The sequence below is a fragment of the Heteronotia binoei genome, chromosome 11 (assembly GCF_032191835.1).
Source record: "Heteronotia binoei isolate CCM8104 ecotype False Entrance Well chromosome 11, APGP_CSIRO_Hbin_v1, whole genome shotgun sequence".
Taxonomy (NCBI): domain Eukaryota; kingdom Metazoa; phylum Chordata; class Lepidosauria; order Squamata; family Gekkonidae; genus Heteronotia; species Heteronotia binoei.
This window is the reverse complement of record NC_083233.1, coordinates 84426376-84452463: the sequence shown is the minus strand read 5'-3', so window position 1 is coordinate 84452463 and position 26088 is coordinate 84426376. Positions and strand designations below refer to the sequence as shown.

Genomic DNA, 26088 nt, shown 5'->3' with positions numbered 1-26088 from the left:
TGTGGGCAGGTGCAGTGGGCAGGGATATCTGGCCATATGATCAACCCAGGTTGTTCTGGAACAAAAGGGATTCCTGCAGGTGAGGTTCTCGGGCTGGGAAGTGGTCTGTGCCCTGGTGTCACCAACGCCTTTCTAGTGCCTGCCAAGTATGTTTAGAGAGTGGGTGGGACAAGGCAGGGCTTTTGCCCAGCATGACTTCTGATTGGCTGTGTAGATTAAAAGACTTCCAACATTTCTGGCAGATGTTTAAGGGTCATTATTATTGTTTATGTATAGCTTCAATCCCTGACCTTTTGTGGTTGGCTCCACCTACCGTGGCAGCTATTTTGTGATTGTACCTGCTGTCCTGTGTCAGAATTTCAGAGGTGCCTGTGGGCGGAAAAGGTTTGGGGGCCCCTGACTTAGATGACTTCTTGTTTACAAGTTGGTAAAATGAGGTCTGGATCCTGTTACTTTTCAGTGGATCTGTAACTGGTTGACAGATCGCACCCAAAGAGTGAGTGACTGAGTGGTTCCTCATCCTCTTGGAGAGGGGTGACAAGTGGAATGCTTCAGGGATCTGTCCGGGGACCTGTTGAAGATCTTGGATTGTGCTGCTTACTGCTTTGTAATTTTACTGACTGTTTCATTTTATTGCATAGTATTGTTTTAAGTTTTATATTTTGATGCTGTTTTTACTGGTTGTTAGCCACCCTGAGCCCGTTAAGGGGAGGGTGGGATAGAAATTTAATAAAATAAAATAAATACAAAAATAAAAATAAAATGAACTTTAATAGGGATAAATATAAAGCTCTGCATCTATGTAGGAAAAGTGTTTCTTCCAGGGAGCATGAGCGTCGAGAGGGAACAGGGCACCGTGCTGAGGATAAGGAGAATGCGCCTCTTCTTCAGTTGGTGAGCGGTATCCTTTTGCACCAAGGAACCATCCCTGGGCGGGGAGGGGGGGGGAGTGTCTTGGCAGTTGGTGATTCGATCCTTAGACAAGTAGATAGCTGGGTGGCAAAACCGCATACTGACGTTATGGTGACTTGCCTGCCTGGTGCGAAAGTAGCAGACATTATGCATGTTGTTGCTGATAGACAGTGCTGGGGAGGAGCCAGTGGTCGTGGTGCATGTTGGCACCAATGATGTGGGGAAATGCAGTCGTGAGGTCCTGGAGGAAAAATTTAGGCTGCTAGGCAGGAGACTCAAGGCCAGGACCTCCAAGGTAGCCTTCTTAGAAGTGCTGCTTGTTCCACGCGCAGGGCTGGAGAGACAGGCACAAATTAGAAGTCTCAATTTGTGGATGAGACAATGATGTAGGGAGGAAGGGTTTAAGTTTGTTCAGCACTGGGATGCTTTTTGGAACAAGTGGGAGCAGTTCAAAAGAGACGGTCTCCACTTGTCCCCAGATGGAACCAGGCTGCTAGCACATAAAATCAAAAAGGTGGCAGAGCAGTTTTAAACTGAATCTTGAGGGAAAGCCGACAGGAGATGAAGTGTCTCTGGTTCAGAATGACTCATCTCAAAGAGATGAAGGGTTAGCTGTTACTTTTCTACCATGCAATGGATTGGAGTTGTCCACTGAGATGGTGACAAACAGTATGAACTCTCTGCCAAAGCAGAGAGGGAGGTTGCAGGCCTAACTTGCCTGGGAAATGATGGATGTTTATATACAAATGCTAGAAGTGTCCGCGGTAAAATCGGGGAGTTGGAATGCTTAGTGTTGAGAGAAAACATAGACATTGTGAGTATTTCAGAAACTTGGTGGAATGAGGAGAATCAGTGGAACACAGTGATTCCTGAATATAAATTATATTGGAAGGAGAGGGAGGGAAGGGTTGGAGGTGGGGTGGCTCTATATGTCAGAGAGGGTATACAGTCCAGTAACACTGAGGTCAGAGAATTAGATTCCATTCTAGAAATGCTTTGGGTCACAACAGTGGGCCCAAAAGGAAATTTAACTATGGGAGTTTGTTATCGCCCACCAAATCAAAAGATAGAGGAAGATTATAATATGATGGAAGATAGTGGTTAAATGTAAGAACTGTGTCGTAATAGGTGACTTTAACTTCCTGCAGATTGATTGGGTCAATATGTGTTCTGGTCGGGGGAAAGAGATTGTTTTTCTAGACACTCTCAATGACTGTGCTATGGAGCAGATGGTCACAGAACCTACCAGGGGTGGGGCGATCCTGAATTTGATCCTAAGTATTTCCCAAGACCTGGTGAGAGATGTAAAAGCGATTGCACCGCTTGGGAGCAGTGACCATAATGTTATTGATTTCACCATTTGTATAAATAGGGAGTTGTCCCAAAAGACCAACACAACCACTTTAAATTTTAAAAGGGGTAAATTCTCTGAGATGAGGAGGCATGTGAAGAGGAAACTGAAAGGAAAGGTAAATACAGTCAAAACCCTTGGGGAAGCTTGGAGGCTATTTAAAACTACAATCCTAGAACCTCAGATAAGTCAGGAAAGTCACAAATATGTATTTTAAAAAGTCTGCGTGGTTAACAAACAAAGTAATGGAAGCTGTAAAAGGTAAGAAAGATTCCTTTAAACAGTGGAAAGCTAGTCCAAGTGAGGTCAATAAAAGGGAACACAGACTGTGGCAAATCAAATGCAAGCCTGTGATCAGGCAGGCAAAAAGGGACTATGAGGAGCATATTGCAAAAAACATAAAAGACCAACAATAACAATTTCTTCAAATACATTAGAAGCAGGAAACCAGCCAGGAAGGCAGTGGGATCCTTGGATGACCAAGGGGTGAAAGGATTACTGAAGGAGGATAGGGAAATGGCTGAGAAGATGAATGCATTTTTTGCTTCAGTCTTCACTGTGGAAGATGAGAAGTGTTTGCCCACTCCAGAACTGCTAATTTTGGGAGGGGTGTTGAAATACTTGAGTCAGATTGAGGTGACGAGGGAGGAGGTCCTACAACTGATAGACAGATTAAAAACTAATAAGTCACCAGGTTTGGATGGCATACATCCAAGAGTTCTGAAAGAACTCAAAGGTGAACGTGGATCTCCTGACAAAAATATATCATCTTTCATTGAAATCTGCTTCCCTTCCTGAGGATTGGAACGGAAATGTCACCCCCATCTTTAAAAAAGGTTCCAGAGGAGATCCGGGAAATTACAGGCTAGTCAGTCTGACTTCAATACCGGGAAAGTTGGTAGAAACCATTATCAAAGAGACAATTAGTAGGCACAATAACACAAGTTATTGAAGAAGACTCAGCATGGGTTCTGTAAGGGAAGTTCTTGCTTCACTAACCTGTTACAGTTCTTTGAGGGGGTGAACAAACATGTCGACAAAGGGGACCCAATAGATGTTGTTTACCTTGACTTCCAAAAAGCTTTTGATAAAGTTCCTCATCAAAGGCTCCTTAGAAAGCTTGAGAGTTATGGGGTAAAAGGACAAGTCCTTGTGGATCAAAAACTGGCTAATTAATAGGAAGCAGAGTGAGCATAAATGGGTAATTTTCTCAGTGGAGAATGGTAAGCAGTGGGGTGCTGCAGGGCTCAGTACTGGGTCTGATGCTTTTTAACTTGTTCATAAATGATTTGGAGTTGAGAGTAAGCAGTGAAGTGGCTAAGTTTGCGGATGACACTAAATTGCTCGGGGTGGTGAGGCACTCCAAAGGGATCTGTTGAGACTGGGCAAGTGGGCATCAGTGTGGCAAATGAGGTTCAACGTGACCAAGTGCAAAGTAATGCACATTGGGGCCAAAAATCCTAACTATAAATACAAGTTGATGGGGTGTGAACTGGCAGAGACTGACCAACAGAGAGATCTTGGGGTCATGGTAGATAAGTCACTGAAAATGTCGAGACAGTCTGCAATTGCAATAAAAAAGGCCAACGCCATGCTGGGAATTATTAGGAAGGGAAATGAAAACAAATCAGCCAGTATCAATGCCCCTGTATAAATCAGTGGTGCGACCTAATTTGGAATGCTGTGTACAGTTCTGGTCACTGCACCTCAAAAAGGATATTAGAGCATTGGAAAAAGTGCAGAAAAGGGCAACTAGAATGATTAAAGGGTTGGAACACTTTCCCCATGAAAATAGGTTGAAACGCTTGGGGCTCTTTAGCTTGGAGAAACGTTGATTGAGGGATGACATGAGAGATGTTTACAAGATTATGCATGGGATAGAGAAGGTAGAGAAATAAGTACTTTTCTCCCTTTCTCACAATACGGGAACTCGTGGACATTCAATGAAATTGCTGAGCAATTGGGTTAGGAAGTACTTCTTCCTAAAGGAAGTACTTCTTCACCCAAAGGGTGAACACATGGAATTCACTGCCACAGGAGGTGGCGGCAGCTACAAGCATAGAGGGGATTGGATAAGCATATGGAGCTATTAGTGGCTGTTAGCCACAGTGCATTGTTGGAACTCTTTGTCTGGGGCAGTGATGCTCTGTATTTTTGGTGCTTGGGGAGGGGCACGGTGGGAGGGCTTCTAGTGTCCTGGCCCCACTAATGGATCTCCTGATGGCACCTGTTTTTTTTTTGGCCACCGTGTGACACAGAGTGTTGGACTGGATGGGCCTTTCGCCTGATCCAACGCGGCTTCCCTTATGTTCTTAAAGTGGAGAGGGAAACCAGGGGCTCTGCTATCTTGGACTTGATTCTCACCAACAGGGAAGAATGGGTTGGCGAGGCGAAAGTAGTGGGCATCCTGGGCAGTAGTGGCCAACACGTCATTATAAAATGGGGGAGACTTGTCTTGGTGGTAGTATGTGTGAAAGGAATCTAGAGGTCTTAGTGGACTATACACTGAACATGAGTTAGCAGTATGATGTGGTGGTTAAAAAGGCAAATTAAATTCTGGGCTGGATCAACAGAGGTATAGTGTCCAGCTCACATGAATTAGAGTGGGTTAGAGAGCTTCTAACCAGTGGAAAAATCTCCCTACCTGAGGACGTGGAGAAGATGCACCTGTGGGAAAGGGTGGAGAAGCTGGGCTCTTGAAAAGAGCAGGTATGCAGTCATAGGTGAGCTAGAGGAGAAAGATGGAAGATGAAAGGTGGGTGGGGAGTGTGGAAGCTGCTCAGATGGGAGTGCCAGAGCAGGAGACAGCTATGCTGTGGTGGGGAGAAGGTTGAAGAAGCTTCCAAAGAGCAGGAGAAACAAAGTGTGTGTGTGTGGGGGGGGGGGGGTTGGAGTGATGAGAGCCTGCAAATAGTTCTTGTGGTCAAGCCTTAGAGGAGTTTATGGCCATGGATTGGTAGCAAAGGAAAGTCTGTGTGTCTGAATGGAGCTGCTTATTAACAGCTGTTTCCAGGTTTCCTTAAGAGACTCCAACTATTTATTTTGCCCCCCCTCCCAAAATGGCCACCTGGACTTGTGTGCATCCAAAGGAATCTAAAATAATTTCAGGGTACAACTTGGGCTGTAGATGTCTGCTGCAGGGTGGAACGAAAAAGGAAGGGGAAGAAAGGGAAGCTCTCTGATTTAATGAAGGGTAAAGTATAGAAGTTGAATGACAGGACCGCAGTGATGCTTTGAGATTTGGTAGACTCTTAGTGTGCCTTTGGAGGAGAGATTCTTCCAGAGGAGAGCTGCTCTTACCTCACGTGGGTTTGTCCTCAACGTGACTGTCGAGTGCAGAGAATGTGGATAAAGGTGGAAGGATGTCTTCTTCCCCAAACTGAGCTCTGTGGTGTGTTTGTGAACAGAGCTGATTCAGACATGGAAATCTTGGGGACATTCGGAGGCAGTGCTGGACTGGATGGGGCATTGGCCTGATCCAACATGGCTTCTCTTGTGTTCTAAATAAATAATAAAAGATGAAAACTTCATTCTCCGCCCTCCCCCAGAAAGTGCCTGCAGCTTAAGTCCCATGAGAAGCTCTATACGGATAAAAGAACACCTTATTCAAAGGGCTAAAGACTTGACCTCTCTCTCTTCCTCATGGGCTGTAGTAGATGCCAAGCAGGACATCTGAAGTGTGTGTGAGAGAGAGAGTGTGTGTGAGCCAGCCTGAATGCAACTTAAAAAATGTGGCTAGCCTATCACTTATTTCCATTCTAAGAGAGACATGTAGTGCCAGGGAAAGTGCTGAATGAGAGTTGATTGCCATTTTGTTTACCCTTGCTCACTGTGTTGGGTTTACCTGTGTAGTGCATGCTTTTAGTTGACTTACTAAAGTTCTTTCTTTTTAAATCTGATACCTGTAAAACCACACGAAGCTGAATTCAGTCCATACCAGGAACGTGAAAAGGAGTTAAGCCCTGCCACTCCTCAAGATTCCCTTAAGAGAGATTAGTCCCATGTGGGGAGAGAGAGGTAGACTCGGAAGAAGTGCCAGGGCCTTTTAAGTGGGTCCTGGTTGCAGATTCTTCAGCTTGATGGACCTTTGAAAAGGGGTGTGCTGCTCTGGCCAAGTGCCCTGAGGACAACGGGGAATGGAGGAGGAAGAGCCTCACTGGGATCTAGCAGCTGGGGACCTAAGTTGGCCAAATAACTTTGTTTTTTCTTTCTGTGCCTCCTTCTCAGCCATTCACACATCTGCCTTTTGGTTACTCTTCTGCTATATTTACTGCTTACTCCATTTATACCCCACCTTTCTCCACAGTGGGGTGGTGGGGGTGGGGAGCAAAGCAGTCTACCTAAATGTAAGAGGGGAGCTGCAACAGAATGGTATGGATTCTGTTTTAGTTTTAGGGTTGCCAGCCTCCAAGTGCAACCTGGAGATCTCCCAGAATTACAATGGATCTCCAAACAACAGAGATCTCTCCTCTTGGAGAAAATGGCTGTGTTGGAGGGTGGATTCTATCACCATTATATCTGGTTGAGGCTCCGCCCCTCCCTAGACATTGCCTTTCCCAGATTCCACCACAAAATCTCCAGGAATGTCCCAACTGGAGCTGGCAACTCTAGCCAGGCCTGGCCCTGATGGATCCTCTTTCAAAGGCCAAAACAGCCCAGGAAAAATCACTGCCCCTGTCCCTGCCTTTCATGTAGGGAGGAGTCCAGCAGCCACTGGGGGGATATGTTAAAGCTACAGACAGTCTTTTTACAATTTTGGGGGTTTTTAAAACCCCAAATGGATTTTTAATAGATTTCAGATTTTTCTGCAAACTTGGGGTGTTTTTCAGGTTTGTAAACAGATATGGAGTCTGTTTCTTGTGTTCACAACCCTAATCACCAGATTTAAGTATACATGGCTGACTTCACTATTATTACATTGATATGATTCTACAGATGATCATTTCCGGAGTTACAGTTCTGCCTTCAGTACTATGGAAGCTTGAGCCTGCTTCCTACATTGGTAGTATGTTAAACGTAAAAAATTAATGGGGGAGGGGGGTGGGGGGGCTTTGCTGTAGAAGGGGTGGCATTGCAGCGGGGGTGGGGCGTGACAACCTGCAATCTCCTTTTATAAAGAAAATGTGCGTTCTTACAATGAAGAGTGCATGTCCTCAGAGAGGAAGTGGTAGATTATTGCTTTAAAAAACCTTTACACACCTATTAAGTAGTATAGGTGCATGCTTGGGTTTTTCTTGAAAACAAACCTCCAAAATGTATAATTTGAAACTTGTGGGGGAAGGGCTGAGAAAGAATTGCGACTTGACATTAATAATGCTGCAGACACTGCTCAAAAACCAGTTTGGTGTAGTGGTTAAGTGTGCAAACTCTTATCTGGGAGAACTGGGTTTGATTCCCCACTCCTCCACTTGCAGCTGCTGGAATGGCCTTGGGTCAGCCATAGCTCTGGCAGAGGTTGTCCTTGAAAGGGCAGCTGCTGTGAGAGCCCTCTGAGCTCCACCCACCTCACAGGGTGTCTTTTGTCGGGGGTGAAGGGAAAGGAGATTGTGAGCCGCTCTGAGACTCTTCGGAGTGGAGGGCGGGATATAAATCCAGTATCATCTTCTTCTTGTTGGAAGCATATGGGGTGGCTGCAAAAGAATACTGGTTGTCAGTGGCAGAGTGTATGAAAACTATTTTGGATGTGGAATTTCCTTATTTGTCAAATGTTGCTCTGCTTAGCTCTGTATCTGTTCTTTAAAAAGACAGCATAATATAATCTTGCTTTTGATAACAGCAACGAGAATTGTATATCCAAACCCCGGAAAAATATACCCTTCCTAGTGCAGTAGAAAGGAAAAGGAGCACAAAGAAACATAAGGTGCTCAGATTGACTGCCCTTTAAAAAAATACATGATCTGACTCAGTTGACTCAATATTCCCCTCCAACCAAAAACTGATAGTCATGTATAGAGTGCGCATGTCAGTCTTTGGGTTCAATAGCTATGTTATTTCTGTTTTGTAATGTAAGAGAAAAACAGAATAAATGGTTAAAAAAAGCAAAGCAAAAGAAGCTGGTGCCAGTTGCATAGAAACACATGTGTATCATCATCAGCTCTCTGTGCATTTCCATCAGCTGTGCGCTTTTGGGAGGAAGAAGATCTGGCCTTCAGATGGCACTGTTAGCTCCTGGAACCCCTGAAAAGCAGGTGGATGAGGGAGGCTTGCTGGTGAGCGAAGGACCACCCGGGGGGGGGGGGTGGATGCAGGCACTGCATGGAGCGGAAAGAGGGCAGGGGTGTCTCTTTAAGTTTAAATGGGTTTAAGTGAAGGGCAGAAAGGTATCGGCTGGAAATCAGGATATTTGTATACAGTCAGAGTTGTTCACCAGTGGAATGGGAGGTGGTGAGCCTCCCCTTCACTGGCCGTCTTTCAGCAGCAGCTGGACAAACACTTGTCAGGGATGCTCTAGGCTGATCCTGCACTGAACAGGGGGGTGGACTAGATGGCCTCTATGATCCCTTCCAATTCTGTGGTTTTATGATTGATTCTCTGGAATTGTCTTCTGTATAGAAGCTCAGAAGAGCCACATTCCTACCTGTAATATTTGGTTATAACAATGAAGCAGAAGTCCAGTGTTTGACTGCAGGGGAGGGGGGGAATTCTCATTGGATCTGCTTTTAAGGAATTTTCTAGTGTGCAAAGAGGGTTCCTGCTGAGCAGCATGAGTTTCCGAAAGACTTCACTACTGGAAAAGTTCCCTGACCCCCGTAGCAGTTGCTGTTCCCACATGCACATTTCTTTCCGCGTTTTGCGGCCATTTTCTAAATAAATAAATCCTAAAACAGCTGCCTTTTGGGACAGAAAACCTGGGCAGCTGCTGTGGTGGGAAGGAGGGCAGTTGCTGGGGGTTGCTTCCCTTTCCTGCTTCGTAGTGGCTTCATCTTCTCCTTTGTTGAATCCAGATGCATCCGCTGGGGCTCTGCAATAGCAACGATGAAGAGGACTTGTATGAATACGGCTGGGTCGGAGTGGTGAAGCTGGAGCAGCCGGAGCTGGAGCCCAAGCCGTGCCTCACCGTTCTGGGCAAGGTAAGGAACCCGCGCCATAATTCTGGGGAAGACATTGCCAGGGGTGCTGCTGCCTGTGGGCATTCTGTGGCATCTGTGTTTTGAAAGAAGAAGCCCTTGATGATGGGACCAGGTTGACTCCAGAGCTGTCTTCTGTGACAGAGACAGGGGCTATCCCTGGTTTTTGCTCACTCCTGGGCATCCTTCTGTAGTCTCAGGGAGCTTATGAACTAGGTATTGGGAACACTGGGAGTCTGCAAGCCATGCAAGGACTTGATTCCTTCCTGGTTGCTAGTGGATTAGCAGCTTGTGGGGGGTGGGGGGGCAGTGGATGTGCTGTGATGCAGATTCCCCTGGGCTTTCCTACTCATGGACTCTTTGAAACCTGTGTGCCAAAATCATTTAACAGTTCCTTGTTTCCTTACTAACAACAAGGCCTGTTGCCCTTGACAGCTGCATCCCGTCGTATTTTCTTCCATGCGTGTGTGTGTGCGTGTGTGTGTGTGTCTCCTTTGGGCACAGTCCTTTCAGGCTGCAGGCTCAAAGTGAAGTGGCTGGCTTGCTGAGGCTTCACCAGAGTGGAGCTGTGTTGCTGCTGCTGCTGGGTCTCAGTCCCAGAGACCAACCCCGCAGCCAGGAGGAGGAGGAGGGCAATCCAAACCTCCTGCTTTTGGGAGGTTTTCCGAGGGCCAGCAGAGCCAGCAGCCGTGCGGAAGCACCCGCCTGTGGTTTCCCTCTGTTGGCCTTGGATTGTGGCAAGTTAATTAGCACGGGGATAATGTCACCTTGTTTGGATTACAAAGAGAGGAGCTTGGCACAAATAAACCTGAATGGTCATGGGGTGAAGAAACTCCTTAACCTGAGCAGTTGTGTGATGGGAGCTCTTGTGAAGGCAGAACTGTGGCCAAGGTGGTGGAGGAGGGCCTTGGAATGTTTCATCCAATCCTTTTCTCAGTTGTAAAGTAATGCTGGGTCTGGCAGCAACCCTGAGAAAGGAGGAACCATGTCCTGCGAACCTGCAAAGTGGCGTTTTTCTGAGTCAGCCTGTCAGTCCACCTGCTTCTGTATTGCCTGCTTAGACTGACGGTGGGTGTCCAGAGTCTGTGGCAGAGACAGCAGGTCTCTTGTAGCACTTTCTGCTGCCTGAGATTGTACAGTGGGAGATGGTAGCCACTGCTCCTGGCAAAAGCTCTGCTGCTGAGCCGTTGGGGTCCAATCACAGCTGTCTCCATTTGGCTGTCTTTCTGGATGCTTGACTGCCCCAGATTATCTTTGGGGCACCACCGAGGCCACACAAGAGAGCCAAGGTCTTCCTGCTGGCTTGACTACATCAGCAGCTCAGGCAGCCAGCTGGAGCACAGGTATTTGGACGGGCAGACTGGTAGTCTGAAAAGACGTGTCCCAGGCTTCTGTGCCACATGGCAGGTGATACCCCTTCGGTAGCACATAATTGTATTTAGTGACAACATTTGTTTTTGCCACTTTCCCACCTAGCTTAGGGTCCACAAGGCAGCAGGCAATCAGTGTACAAACAAGCTTTAAGATGCACATGAACATATGTAAAATGTATGAAACAGTTTAAGAAAACGTGTTGTGTAATTCCCAGTAATCATGACTTTGTCTTCTTGATGTTCAGCTGTAATCCTGTTTTGGCACGTTTTGCTTTAACCTTCATCAGGAATTGTTTCAATATAAATTGAGCATTTCCAGTTTGTGGGCCATTGTTTTGTTTTCCATAGTTGTTGGCACAGTGTTGTTACACCTTTCTAAAGTGCCCTCCTAAAATATTCTGTTATAGAATTGCTCTTTTAATTTTTTTAAACAAGCATCCCTGAATGACTATTTTACATAGTTTGTGGAATGACAGGAGCAAGGGAGCTCTCCCAACCGACCTCCACAGGTAGGCCATTCCACAAGGTGGGGTCTGCAGCAGAAAATGGCATGCGTCTGGGTGGGTGCTGATCTTGCCTGTTTGCAGGGTGGCATTTGTAGAAGGCCCTGATGAACAGATGAACAAAGGTGCCGTGGCAGAACATAGGAGGAGAAGTTGTCCGGCAAGTGCAAAGGTACAAGGCCATGCAGTGCTTGTGTGTGAAAGGCATCACCTTGAATTGAAACTGGCCAGTAGAAGTACCATAGAATGGGTATAATGTGTGTGCTCTGCCTAGCTCCAGATAATAGCCACGCTGTGGCATTCTGTACCAATTCAAGTCTCAGTTGACTTGAAGGGAAAATCTGTGTCAAGTGCATTGCAATAGTCCAGTCTCCGTGTTACTGTGGAATGGATTCATGAGAGAATGATTAAGCATTTTGAAGGTAGATACTGGATTTATATTTTGCCCTATAGAGCTTGCTGAGGAAATATCAGCATGACTTTGCAAAGGACGTCCTGCCTCACCAACCTTCTGGAGTTAATCTTAAATTAATGTTGCCTATCGTATGTGCCACTTTCCACAAAACTTTTCTTTACTTTGCTTGATTTGTATCCTGCCCCCCCCCCCCCCCCCCCGAGGCAGGCTCAGGGACAGAGCCGCATACGGCCCTCGGGACAGAGGTTGCCCACCCCTGCTGTAAAAAAATGTTTTCCTAATATCCAATCAGTACCTTAGCAGAGCATTTTTTCTCTGGCATTCAAACTCAAGAGATATTACAAAATAGGTAAACTGGATTCAAATACATCAAATTATGCATTTTATTACACACTATATTATTTATTATAGCAGTTTAAATGTTCTTTAACAGTTGTGAATTTTTGATCCTGTCTAGTTGAATTCTTGCAAAAGGCGTGGTTTCGACTATTATGAATATTCAGCTAAAGTCACCAGTGCTGATAGGAGTACATTACAGCATGCTTGGGGGAGGGGCAGGATCAGGAGGAGGAGCTGAAGCTTGGGGGCTATTTGGAAGGGAAACCCCCCCCTCGATTTCAGCAAGACATAAGATAAAAATCTGTACAGCTATTATATATTTGGTACTTTATAGTAGTAAAGCAAGTATATCTTCAAAACACCTTTACAGAGTTGGAGATGTCATAATAATATAGGTGCATAGTTTCATATGTAGGGGAGTCACAAAAAGAAACTTTATGGAAGTTGATGTAGGATGAGATAAATATCTTTTTACCTGATATGGCCTTGCTCAATTAATTGAGAAATTGACTTAAATAAATAATAATGTTTAAAAAGAAGCAAGGTCCATCATATCTCAACAAACAATAGTGTAGAGAGCTAGCATAATGTAGAACAGGGGTGTCAAACATGTGACCCAGGAGCCGAATTAGGCCACTGGAGGATTCCTATCAGGCCCCGATCAACTGGCTGTCATCTGCTTCCTTCTCCCTCTCTTTTGCTTCCTTCTGCCAAACAGCTTGCTTTGTGAGGCTTGCTCAATTGCAAAGGGGCTACGGAGCAAAACCTCTATTTTCTCCATTGGCTGAAGTTTTTCCCTTGGGGAGGAAGGCTTTGCCAGACTCTCTCAATCGCACAGCAGAGCTACTGAGCCAAGCCTCTCTTCTTTCTATTGGCTGAGACTCCTCCCCCTTCTTGTCCCTTGGGAAAGGAAAGAAAGAGCCAGAACTTCTTTTGCCCAGTTCCCCGGATCTCATGGAAGAAATACAAAGAGAGCACCTTTAAGACCAATGAGTGCTAATGTTTTAAGCATGTTTTATTTTAAGGTGGTTTTTTTTTTAAGAAATCATTAATTTTTTGTCTGTTTGTCTGTGTCCTTTATAAAGTTTATATCTCTGCTACTTAATCTTAAACAGGTACACATGTGGCCCGACCCAACATGGCCCGGCCCGAGAAGGTCTCATTTATGTCAGATCCGGCCCTCTTAACAAATGAGCTTGACACCCCCGGGTAGAGGTTAAGGTGCCTGACCGGAAGCCGGGAGACCCAAGCTCGAATCCCCCCGCTCTTGGTGGGTGACTTTGGGCCAGCCTTGTGTTCTCAGCCTGGCCTGCTTCACATCACCATAAAATGAAGAAGAGAATGCTGACAAGTTGGTTTGGGGGCCCCCATTGGAGAGAAAGGCAAGGATATAAAGTGAATGAAAAAAGAAGAAACACAACATACAAACAGTATTCAGACTCAGCAGAAAAACACAACAGATGCTATGATCAGCAAAAGACAGAAGAGGCCCCCTCGCTCCTGCAGGAGTATACCGCATACCCTGCAGTTGTGGACAGGTTTACATCTGGACCACACAACGTAGCATCCGGACAAGAATAAAAGAACATGAAAGACAGTGCAGACTTGGCCAACCTGAAAAATCAGTAGTGGCTGAACATAGCCTAACTCAAACAGGACACAGTATCTTATTCCAAGACACCGTAATGCTGGAGAACACATTCAGTTACCATGTTAGATTACACAGGGAAGCCATTGAAATCCATGGTAGGGCACCTTCTGCGTGTATTCGTGTGTTCCTCCGTTTGCCCTCTCACTCCTCCCAAACAAAGAAGCCATATCCTGGGAGAAGGCTGTCTGTTGTAGAGTAGAGATAAGCAAATGGTCTCAGAAGAAAAAAAATCAGCAGCTGGTTGAAGATGGCTGCTTGGAAACTGGAAGTGTTTGCCATCATATTGTTAAATGTCTTTAATTTCTGGAACGTATTTACAGGGAAGAATTTGACACTGGGCTAGTTCGTTTGACACCGGGCCTGGTATTGGTGTCTTAGGAATAAGTGAAACATGTTATTTCCTAAATCTGTGTTTGGAAATTGGTTCTAGTCCAATCACCCTCCCTTTTCCTTGCTTGATGTTGCTGGGAACTGTCATAATATTGCATAGCAGTGAGTTTCAAATAACTGCGTTGTGCAGAGAAGTTCTTTGCCCATTGCCAGCCTTCATTGTCATTTTCTGACTGCTTCAGAGATGTACCTGTTGAAGGGTCCATGATGTGAACTTGTGCAGGGAGGGAGCGTTATAGGAAGGTGTCAGGCAATGAGACGCAGGCTCATAAGTAAGGTGTAAGGAGCTGCTGAGCTATTGACTAGCCTGCCAGAAGCGTTTCTTTCTTCCTCCTGGGAGGTTGGAGCCAGAGAGCCTTGAACCTCGTAGCCTTGTATTTTGGGGCAACACTGGATGCAATTCCTAGAAAGCTGCAGTCCCTGCTGGGTCCCCGTCTGCACATCTGCTCGCCTGTTTGACAGTGGTGCTAACCACCTCTTGCAAGTTAGAACTTCTGTTGCCAGCAGTGCTGCGACCACCAGCTCCGGTATTGCTGGTGAAGAGCTGGGGCTATGGAAGGAAGGGTCCAGACCCCTGGCAAACAGGCATTGATTAGCCAGAACCAAAAGCCATGCTGGAAATGGGCACCTGCTAAAGACCAAAAAGGACTTGGAGTCAATGCCTCCTCAGTCCAATACTGCTTGTTATCTCGCTGTTCCTCAGGCTGGCTGCAAAGCTAGGCCAGTGGAAACAATCCTCAGGCAGTTTGCCTCTTGGTAACCAGAAGTTTTTGGCCCAGAGGAGCCGACCTGCTGGGAGTCGTTCTCCAAGCAACAGCTTGAGTCTAAGTCGTCCTGCTGTGGAATGGCTCTTTGGCAAACAGAGACCCCTAATTATAGATGGAAGGGTTTCTGTTTTTGTTTTTCTTTAATCCTTACCCTGAGGCCTCTGCAAGACAGCTCTGTCTCTGCTTGTGCGGAAAGAGAAGTTTCCAGTTTTGCTTTGTAATAAGAACTCTTTTGGAATAAATCAACAAGTTAGTAACAGGCCACTAGAACTCCTCCTTGGGTGGGTTGTTGGATGGCTTGATGGGCCACTGCATTCTCAGGGCATCTGCAGTTTTGCAAGAATCCCCCCAAGCCTGGCCAGACATACGCTGGGTCCCTCAGAGCCTGGCAGTAGGCAGGTTAGGTGGCAAAAAGGAAGGAAAGAGAGAGCAGAGGCTGACTTTGCTGGACCGTTTCCCAGCCTGCCTGCCCTCTTTGTGCACCGCTTGTGGCAGAGGGGCTCTAACTGAAGAGAGCGGGTGCTCCAGGTGCGGTGGACTTGAGATGCGGGAAACTGGTCTAGTACGTAGGTGTTGGGTGAAAATGGCACTCTGGTTAGAAGGCTTGCATTTAGCCTCTGAATTAAATGCCTGGTGTACATGTGTGGCGCTCTTGCAAAGCTACTAAGTCGGAAGGCTCTTGAGGGGTGCGGGTGAATGTTCCCTGGAGAATCACAGTGAGCAAAATATTCCTGCTCTATTCCTCCTTTCCATTTGAAGGAATTGTGGGAGGGTTAGCTTGCTAAAGTAGTGAACCCCAACCTTTTTGGCACCAGGGCCAGCCCGCCCACTGTGGCCCCAGGGCTGGCAGGGTGGGGGCACCAAATTCGGTACTGGTCCAGGGGTTGGGGACCCCTGTGCTAAAGGACAGGCACGGGTAAACATTCAAGTAGGAGAGGAGACGAAACCAGAGATTCTGCTGGAGTTGGTCTGCTGGCCACCTTGGTGGGACTTGTAGAAGAGTTGAAGAAGAATTGTTTTTTATACCCCACTTGTGTTGCCCCTATTTATTTGTTTGTTTTCTTCTATTTTTATCCCACCCTCCCTGCAATCAGACTCAGGGCGGGTTACAGGTCACCCAATATCAGTATAAATTAGTTAATTAAAACAACAAACAGCAGTCTTGTGGGTTCCCTTCAACAATGATACTCAGCTGGGGCTAGTCCACGGCCAGCATTGTCAGCAGGGGAGGCTGAAACTGATTTGGATGTCCAGTGCCCCGTCCAAAAGCCCAGCAGAAAAGCTCTGCTATACAACCCCTGCAGAACTGGAACATCCCTCAGGACCCTGATCTCAAGCGGAGGGCTGTCCACCAGACTGGGGCTGGACAGAAAAGGCCCTGGCGCTAGTTGGGGGCTGGGGATAGCCAGAAGATCAGTTGAGTGTAACAGTCCGAGAGGCACATATTGGAAGAGATGGTCCCACAGATATGCAGGTCCCTAGCCATATAGGGCTCAACACTAGAACCTTGAACTGGATCAGGTGCTCTATTGGCAGCCCGTGCAGTTGGTGAACGTGAGCCCACACAGGTGTTGCTGTCAGCACACATGCTGCCACCACATTTCTGTGCTAGCTACAATGTCCAGGTCAAGTTCAGCGGTAGCCCCATGTAGGGCAAGTTACAATAATCCAGTCTGCAAGTGACCATTGTGTGGATCTCTGTAGCTAAGACCTTGGAAGTGAGATAGGGAACCAGTTGCTTGACCAGTTGCAGATGATAAAAGGCCAGTTGAGCAATGGTGGCAACAACCTGGGCCTCCATCAAAAGGGAGACATCCAGGAGCACCCCCAAGCTGTTCACCCTTGGTGCCAGCTTCAGCGGTATGCTGCCAAGGGTTTAGAATGGGATTCCCATTCTGAGATCCCCATGGCTCAGGTACAGAACCTCTGTCTTTGTTCAGATCGCGCAAAGTGATAGTACTGCTTTGCTCTGCTCTAGTTAGCACTCACCTAAAGTGTTGTGTTCAGTTTTGGGGACCACAATTTAAGAAGGATATAGACAAGCTGGAACGTGTCCAGAGGAGAGCAACAAAGATGGTGAAGGTCTGGAGACCAAGTCCTATGAGGAAAGGTTGAAGGAGCTGGGATGTTTAGCCTGGAGAGGAGATGACTGAGAGGTGATATGATCACCATCTTCAAGTACTTGAAGGGCTGTCATATAGGTGCAGAGTTGTTTTCTGTTGCCCCAGAAGGTTGGGCCAGAGCCAAAGGGTTGAAATTGAATCAAAAGTCTTTCCGGCTCAACTTTAGGAGGAACTTCCTGACCGTTAGAGCGGTTCCTCAGTGGAACAGGCTTCCTCCTTGGATGGTGGTGGACTCTCCTTCCTTGGAGGTTTTTAAACAGAGGCTAGATGACCATCTGACAGCAATTTATTTTATTTATTTACTTACTTTATATTTATATGCCACCCACTCCGCAAGCTGACTCTGTGGACTCCGCAAGCAATGAGGATCCTGTGAATTACGCAGATCATGGGAAGGGCAGGAAGGGTTGCATCAGTGCTTAGGTTTTGTGCCCCTTTCTTGCATGCCCAGGGAAATAGTGATTGCCACTTTGGGGTCAGTCAGGTATCCTGGAGGGCAGGGGTTGCTTTGTAGAAAAATAGATGGTAGAGCTTATCCAGGGATTGTTATTCAGCTGCACCTACTATTCAATGGACAAAGTGGGGAGGAGGAGAGGGAACTCTCAGAAAGGTTCAGGAGCTGTGCTCTTGTGAGCTTCTGCTGAATCCTAGGCTTGCTGGAGGGTATTAGTGTTCATAGAATCATAGAGTTGGAAGGGATCCCAGGGTCATCTAGTCCAGCCCCCTGCCCATTGTAGGAAATTCACAAGCACCTCCCCCTAAATTGTTGTTGCTGCTATGATGATGATGGCTTTTTTGTAGCAGGAACTCCTTTGCATATATGGTTCACACACCCCTGATGTAGCCAATCCTCCAGGAGCTTACAGTAGGCCCTGTACTAAGAACCCTGTAAGCTCTTGGAGGATTGGCTACATCAGGGGTGTGTGGCCTAATAGGTAAAGGAGTTCCTGCTACAAAAAAGCCATCATGATGATGATTTTTTTCTGGGTGTGTAGCAGTTGTCACTGGTGTGTGTGTGTGTGTGTGGGGGGGAGAGGTATTTGTGAATTTCTTGCATTGTGCGGGGGGGGGGGGGGTTGAACCTGGAGGACCCTTCCAACTCCATCTTATATATATAATTCCATAATAGTGGTTGCCAAATGGAGGTCTCCCATTGGCTTAGGAGTGCATTCCATGCACTTCATAAATCATTGGTCCATCTTGGCTCAGTCAGTGTCTCTGGCCTCCCATTGGCTGACTCACCTGCCTACTGTAGGCCCGGGAATGTTGAATAAACTGCCAAAACAGTATTTTTTGTCCCCAACAGGTCTTGCTAGATCAATCTTATTTCCTTCTTTGATTGAGCAACGAGCTTACTGGATCAAGAGAATGCTGTTGATGTTGTTTACCTAGATTTCAGGAAAGCTTTTGGCAGGGTTCCCCATGATGTTCTGACGGGTAAACTACAGGACGGTGGGACTGAACTCTAGGATAGTTTGGATAGGGAACTGGTTGCGGAACCACACTCAAAGAATAGTTGTCAATGGCATTACATCTGAATGGAGGGAGATGTCCAGTGGGGTGCCACAGGGCTTGGTTTTGGGTCTGGTACTTTTCAATATTTTTATCAGATCTGGATGAGGGTGTAGAGGGGCTACTCATTAAATTTGCAGACGACACCAAATTAGGAGGAGCAGTAAATACACTGGAAGGTAGAATTAGAGTTCAACGAGATCTGAACATGCTGGGAAAGTGAGCCGAAGTGAACAAGATGCAGTTTAACAAGGATGAGTGTTGAGATCTTCTTTGTGGTCTCTGTGCTTCACACTGATGGGATATAGTGTGCCTGCGCCGATCGCAATTGGTACTTCAAAGCCTAAAAGGAAGTATTTTTGCGCCCTTCCCAATTGCCATGCTCAGGGGCTCCACTATGCATGCCTATTGGGACGGGCACGAGGCTCCTGCCAGTTCCTTTCTGACCGCTGCACAGATTGGTTCTCCTTTCCTTGCCTCATCGGTACTTATCTTCTTCTTGCCTTTTTTTCTTTGACCACTTAATCTTTTTTGAAGTTTTTTCTTCTCTGTGGAGCAAAGAACAATCATTAGTGGCAGGTGAGTCCTTCCCATCCTTAACTTGACTACCTACCCACCTCATGGGAAAACTTTGGGTGTTCTTCAAGCGGTGTGGCAGCAAACTTCCCCTTCCAGAAGGCCACGACCTCTGCCTTTTGTGCTTTAGGGAATCCCACCGCCTAGAGACTTGCTGTCATTGCATTAAGTTCTCCAAGCAGACTTGGAATAACAGGGCTGCTAGAATACGTATTGGCCTTCTAGGCACTGCACTTACTGCTCCCAGCATGGCGACATCACAGACCGACTCAGGACAGGCCTCCATGTCGACCCCTTCTACGTTGACTGAGCAGCAATGACTGCTGCTCAGTCCAATGCCTACCAGCTGGTGCCAAAATGCCTGGCCCCAGCATCTAATTTGGACACCTCCACTCCTGCCAAACAACGCAGGGAGGGTAAAGAGCACAAGAAAGACAAAGAGAAGTGGCATAAGAATGACCCTGAGAAAAGTCCTTGTCATGGCCTCAGCAAACTGACCATACCACACCGCATCACATTCTAGAACCGGGTGATATTCTACCCATTCAACTCCTCAATTCTCACATTAGCCAGCTTTAGAGGTCGAAGCTTCAACTCTAAAGTCTGACCCCCAAATCGACCTAACACAGCAGACTCCTTCATTGGGTGTGGAGAGTAGTCCTGCGGATCGACCCCTGCGGCATTAGAAGCTGACAGACTCCTCAGGCCGGTCCATCCTGCAGCTGGATTGCTCGACACTGAAACCATCGGAGGATTGGAGGCCTCCACCACCGCCACATTGGGAACAATCCCATTGGCCTTATATGTGTGGAGCCTACCCTATGCCTTCTTCCCTTCCATGGATGCCTCAATATCCCCCAGACTGGGACCATGGTATCCTGCCATTCTTGCCACTGAGATCCCCACTCAACACCAGAATCTCAGGCACCGAAGGCTCCACAGAAGGATCGGTCCCCTGGAAACTGTACCGAAGAAACCTCAGCCCGAGTTTTAAACTTCACCCGGGCCACCCCCAGACCTCTCCGAAGGGGAGGCACCATCATCACAATCTGATTCGGAGTTGGACACCGCACACTCAGAGCAACCCGACCTCGACACCGAGCCATCTACCCCACAACCACTGACCAAAGCTACTCTCATATCATCTTCGGAGGACCTTCAGACATATGGCAACTTCATCAAATGGGTGGTGAACGCCTTGTCTCTTCTGGTTACTCAACTCCCACTGACACCATGTTCTACATCGTACAATGGGATGCTTCTGCCCCGGTGGCCCTCCCAATGATGTCTCTCCTCCTCCAGGCAGCCAAAACCACCTGGCCCAAATCAGCATCGACTCCAGTGGCATCATGCCAAATTGACCAACTGTATAAAATCCAGGAGGCAGACACCAGGTTCCTCTTTAGTCACCCAGAACCTAATTCGGTGGTCATCTTCCAGAAGCAAGAAGATTGATATGTTCTCCAAGACACGCACCACTGCTGTTATTCTCCGTCTCCATGCATGACTTCACGCCACGGCCTTACCTCCAGACACCAGGTCCTGGGTGAAGGACTTCCCCTTTGAGGGTGATGGTCTGTTCAGCTCAATGACTGATAGTTCCCTTCAGGACTTGGACAAGAGTATAAAGACCTCTAAGAACTTGGGTACCTCATCCTCATCACGTACCTCCAAACAGAAAACCTGGTCAAAGTCCTGGTCTAGGAAATCATATAGCAAGTCCTCCCCAGAGAGGCTGTGGTTTCCTCGAGCACAACAAATTCAATCTAGAGCATTGTACAGGTCCAAACAGAAATTCTCCTCACACATGCACCAGAACAGACCCAAAGGGACCAAGAACCTTTGACTGCCACATCCACACATCCTTCCACATCCACCCACCAGCCCTACCCACTTGTCTTCAACCCCACCTACCTGCCTGGGAACAGATAACAACAGATCGATGGGTCCTGTCCATCATCCGAGAGGGCTACAGAATCGAGTTTGTTCAGGCTCCTCCACCATCAGGTCTCATCGTCACACCTCCATCGCCGGTCCTCCTGCAGGAAGTAGAAAACCTTATCACAAAACACACCATAGAGCCTGTTACCACTGACTCCCCAGTCACTGGCTTCTACTCCCGCTATTTTGCAGTGCCAAAAAAGGACGGAGGCCTGCACCAAATCATGGACCTCAGAGCTCTAGATCAGGCATGTCCAACTTCAAACAGGTCGTGATCTATTTTTTTCTGGACAAAAGTTCTGGTGATCTACCACCATGAAAATTAAGTTTCAAATTAGTTTCGAATTAGATTTTAACCCACCAAAGTTGGGTTCCACTGCTCCCCCATTTACAATGCATCTTCTGTCATTTATTGGTAAGCAAAAACAAAACAGAGAGATGAAGATCCAGAAAGAACTGTGAACAGTTTTTCTTAAATTTTTATTGTTATAACTTTCTTTAACTGTCTTAATAACTTTCTTTAACTTTTATTGAGTAATTTGTGTTAAATGTAGGTCAAGTATTGATCCAGGCTGATCTTGCGCAATCTTTAAAACTTCACTCTTGCTAATTAGTGAGCCGTCTGAGCCTGCATTTCATCCACCAGTTTTTTGAAGTTGGGTGAATATTGTGTGAGGGCCAGTCTCAGGGAATCCTGGAGATGTTCATCTGTCATGTTGGAATGCTGTGTACTCTTTGCCATTTTCAGATGGGAAAACGCAGATTCACACAAATCAGTTGAACCGAAACAGGAGTGTACAGCTTCACTGCATCTTCTCAAGTTGGGAAATTTGTCTCTAGACACTAGCTTCCAAAATGATTCTTGCTCAGCACGGGTCTTGATAAAAATTTCATTTTTAAGGGTTACTATTTCATTTTCAAGAGATGCCTTGTTCATTGAGTAATTTTACTGATAGCAGCTGCAGTTTCCTTAATGTCCATATCTGCTTTGAATGGGTATGACAAGTACTCCACAACTTTTTCAATTCTTTGGAAGTCACAGAATCTTTTTTCAAATTCCTGGATAACAGAGTAGATTTCTGTCACATACTTCTAGTTCTGAAAAACAAAATTTGGATAGTGTCCCAGATGGTCCTGCGTATTAGGAAAATGATCAAAAGTGTTGTTTGCAAGGTCAGTCATCATTAGTTCAAATTTGCTCTTGTAGGATGAAACTGTACTCATCATCTCGCCAATGCATTTGTTTTTACCTTGTAGTTCAATGTTCATATCATTTAGTTCACCTGTAAAGTCAGCGAGAAATGCCAGATCACATAACCACTCCTCATCTTCCAACCCTGCTTTGTCATCTCCCCTCTCCTTCAAAAACCTTCTTATTTCATTCAGCAAATCACGAAATCGTTGCAGAAATTTGTGCCTACTTAGCCACCTTACATCTGTGTGCAAAATTATTTCTGCTGCCCCTTCATCAAGAGTAAGATTGGAAAGCCACCTTTGAAGTGATCTTCCATGAACTGCATTTGCAATTTTGAAAGTGATGTCCATGACAGTCTTTGTATTGAGTCTCTTGCTTGCCAAAACTTGCTGGTGAATGATGCAGTGGAAAGAAAGGAAATCTGGAAAGTCGTCATGCTGTCTTCAGAGGCCTATGAAACCGTTAACCTCACCTGTCATTGCTCTTGCTCCATCAATGATGTTGTCAGCCGCCCTGAGTCCGCTTGCAGAGAGGGCGGGATATAAATGGAAAGTAATAAATAAATAATAAATAAATCAGTAGTGATGGAAACAAGTTTATGCAGTGGAAGATTACATTTTGTCACAAAGAATGGAAAGAGCTGAATATTTTCTGACCGATAGTTCTCCCTTTTAAAGAAATCATTCCAAGTAGTTCTTCTTTAACACTGAAGTCTTCAAAAACCATCCAGATAAAGTCTAGTAACTGGGCTATGTCTCTTATGTCTGTAGATTCATCCAGTTGGAGTGAGAAAGCAACACAAACTGCAACATCCTCCAACAATTGTTCAGTTGTGTCTCCACACATCTTTTCTATTCGTCGCACGACGGTGTTTCTTGACAACTGTACGTCTTGAACAGCAGCTATGATCTCTTATTCTTAAATCCTTCAAAAGGATTGTCTGCTGCTTCAAGAAAACAATCTTTTACAAATTCTCCTTCATTGGAAGGTTTGCATTTCTTTGCAATCAGGTTGCTGACCTTGAAGGATGCTGTGGTTGCATTGACCGAATGTGACCTTGGCTTCGCCATCAACTGTTGCTGTGCAGCCAATTTAGATTTAAGTTCTTTGAGCTTCAGTTTACGAATTTCACTTTGGGGTGGAAAATCAGCATCAAACTTATTGCTATGCAGAGCCTTATAATGATGCTTCAGATTACCCTTTTTGGGCAAGGATACAGCGGTGTTACAAAATAGACAACATTTGTCTTTCACCATGATGAAGAAGTAGTCCATTTCCCATTCATCATGAAAGTGGTAGGTTTTGCTCTTCTTTGGAACACTCATCTTTGTTATACTGGGGTGGCTGGGGTGCTAAGTTAACTGGCTGAATCTGGTCCAAAACTGTCACTGTCCCAAAGTATTAAAGATCAACAGGAACTGAAGACCTCTGGATGATGCCAAAACCATACATGCAGTTCTAAAAGTAAAAATAAGAATTCATCATACTGGCACGAATAATCAAATACCACCACACCAAACAATCATCAAAAAACCCCAAACACCTGTCCAGCAAACCATGAGACCAAGTGGGGCTGGTGATCTACCTCTGACCCCTCCGCAATCTACTGGTAGATCGCGATCCACCTGTTGGACATACCTGCTCTAGACAAATTCATTGTGTACAAAAAAATTCAGATGACTGTCAGAACTGGAAGAACTCCAACCGAGGCCCAAGACTTTGTTACAAAAGTATAGGCGTTTATTGAGAACTACAGAGCTGAAGGTACAGGATAACACTGATACCGAAAGTTAGCATTGGTTACATTTTATGCGGTTATGGTGACAACAATAAAACGATCTTTCACACGGCTAGAGACAACTGTCTGTTTCTCAGGGCCTGTTATCAGTAAGGGAGGACGGAGTCCTGCTGAGAAAGCCCGACCGGCCTGGCTTCAAAGGGGCACCTGCAGATGTTGACCAGAGGCTATCTGTCACCCTTCAGTGATCACAGTTTGTTTGAAATGCATAAGAATGTTGGTTAGTGGTTGAAGCAAGGTTGCATGGGTTAGTGTTTGGTTACAATATGGAGTCACATAGGCTAACAGCATATAGGAAAGTTACAAGTTCTGACAATGACCTCTCTTCAGAATATTCCCCTTTTCTGGAAGGGTGCATGGATGGCCACCCTGGACCTCCAGGATGCGTATTTTCATTTGACTATTCACTTGTCCTCCCAACCTTACCTACGCTTTGCCAACATTTCCAATTCAAGGCTCTCCCCTTTGGAATTTCCACAGCCCCCCCATGTCTTCACGAAGACAATGGTGGTCATCGCAGCTCATCTACGACTGCAGGGAATAATTTTGCCCTACATCAACAATTGGCTTGTAGTAGCGGACTTGCAGCACTCCCTATAGCAACGTCTGAACACCAACATGGCCCTCCTCCATAATTTGGGGCTCCAGGTCAGTCTCAAGAAGTTGTACCTCACCCCCACCTCACGGGTGCAGTTTATAGGAGTGATTCTAGACTAAAAACTTTTCAGGGCTTTTCTCCCACTAGAGAGGGCAGAGAACCTCAAATCCCTCATTGCAGTTATCCGAACTCAGAGGCCTCTGCCCTCCAGATCCAATGCCTACTTGGCTTAATGGTATCCACTACAGCTGTACTGGTGCATGCCTGCCTCCACACGCGCCCACTGCAGACTTGGTTTGTCCGGACCTTCATCCATTCACCCTCTCTCAATTGGTCCTAGACTCCCTGGAGTGGTTGGAATCCAACCAGAATCTAGTGATGGGTGCTCCCTTTCAGATTCCCACCCCATCTAGAACGATCACTAAGGATGCCTCCCTGTGGGAATGGGGTGCACACCTTGCAATTCTTTGTGTGGGAGCCCCATGGGAACAGCATCTTCGAGTACACCACATAAACTTCCTGGAACTCCTAGCCATCCGAAAGGCATTACACTCCTTCCAACATCTCCTGAGAAATCAGGTTGTCTCTATCCTCATGGACAACACAACAGCTCTTTATTGTCTGAACAAACAGGGGAATGGTCTCTCGTCACCTGTGTCAGCTTGTGATGGACATCTGGCAGGACTGCCTCAGGTGGAGAATGCATCCAGTCGCTACCCATCTTTCCGGAATACAAAATGTGACAGCTGACTCCCTCAGCAGAGGGAGTGCTTCCTTCCATGAATAGGAGTTGAACTGGCAATATCTCCGGCCCCTGTTTCAGTGTTGGGGTCACCCGGACATAGATGTCTTCACCACTCGCAGCAACAAGAAATGTCCAACATCCTGCTCCAGAGGGGGCAGGGGCCCTCTAGCACTAGGGGATGGGCTCCTATACCCCTGGCATCACAAACACCTCTTCCTCTTCCCTCCACTTCCACTCATCACCAGAGTGGTGCAAACTTATGGAGAAGAAACCAACAGGGATTCTAATCACTCTTTGGTTGCCAAGGCAACATTGGTTTCCCTCTCTGCTTTGGCTGTCCAAAGGACTCTGGTTCTGGTTTCCCCCTGAGCCTGACCTTCTAGTTCGGGGGGGGGGGGGTGCACAATACTCCTCCACAATGTTTCCCCACTTGAGACTACCAACGAGGAAACTACCATAGCTGCTCTAGTGAAATGGATTGACTATGTTATGCTTAATAGTTGCAGGCCTTCCACTAGGAAGTCCTGTACAGCCAATTGGAGAGCTTTTTCTTCATATTGTACATCTGTAAATAGTTCAGCCTTCAGATCAGATCTAGCACTTGTTTTTGGTTTTTTGCTATCCCTGATCGACCGAGGACTTAGTCACGCTTTCCTCCGAGTGTACTTGGCGGCCATATCTGCCTCCCATGGTCCAGTAGAAGGGTTTCTGTCTTCATGCACCCTTCTATCAAAAGATCCCTGAAAGGCCATATTTGTCTTTTCCCACCATCCAGACAACCAGCCACTCCTTGGAAGCTACTTTTGGTTCTCTACCACCAGACACTACAACC

The 26088-nt window shown here is 46.4% G+C and overlaps 1 protein-coding gene across 1 annotated transcript in view; it reads left to right on the top strand.

Annotated features, from left to right (window-relative positions):
- Nucleotides 1-8415: 8415 nt before the first annotated feature.
- Nucleotides 8416-26088, top strand: part of ZNRF3 (zinc and ring finger 3) — a 44015-nt gene continuing 26342 nt past the window's right edge. Inside the window, exons 1-3 of the mRNA XM_060249191.1 lie at nt 8416-8472; nt 9208-9333; nt 20908-21168. Of these exons, the coding sequence (XP_060105174.1) occupies nt 8416-8472; nt 9208-9333; nt 20908-21168 (444 nt within the window). The remainder of the gene's footprint in view (nt 8473-9207; nt 9334-20907; nt 21169-26088) is intronic.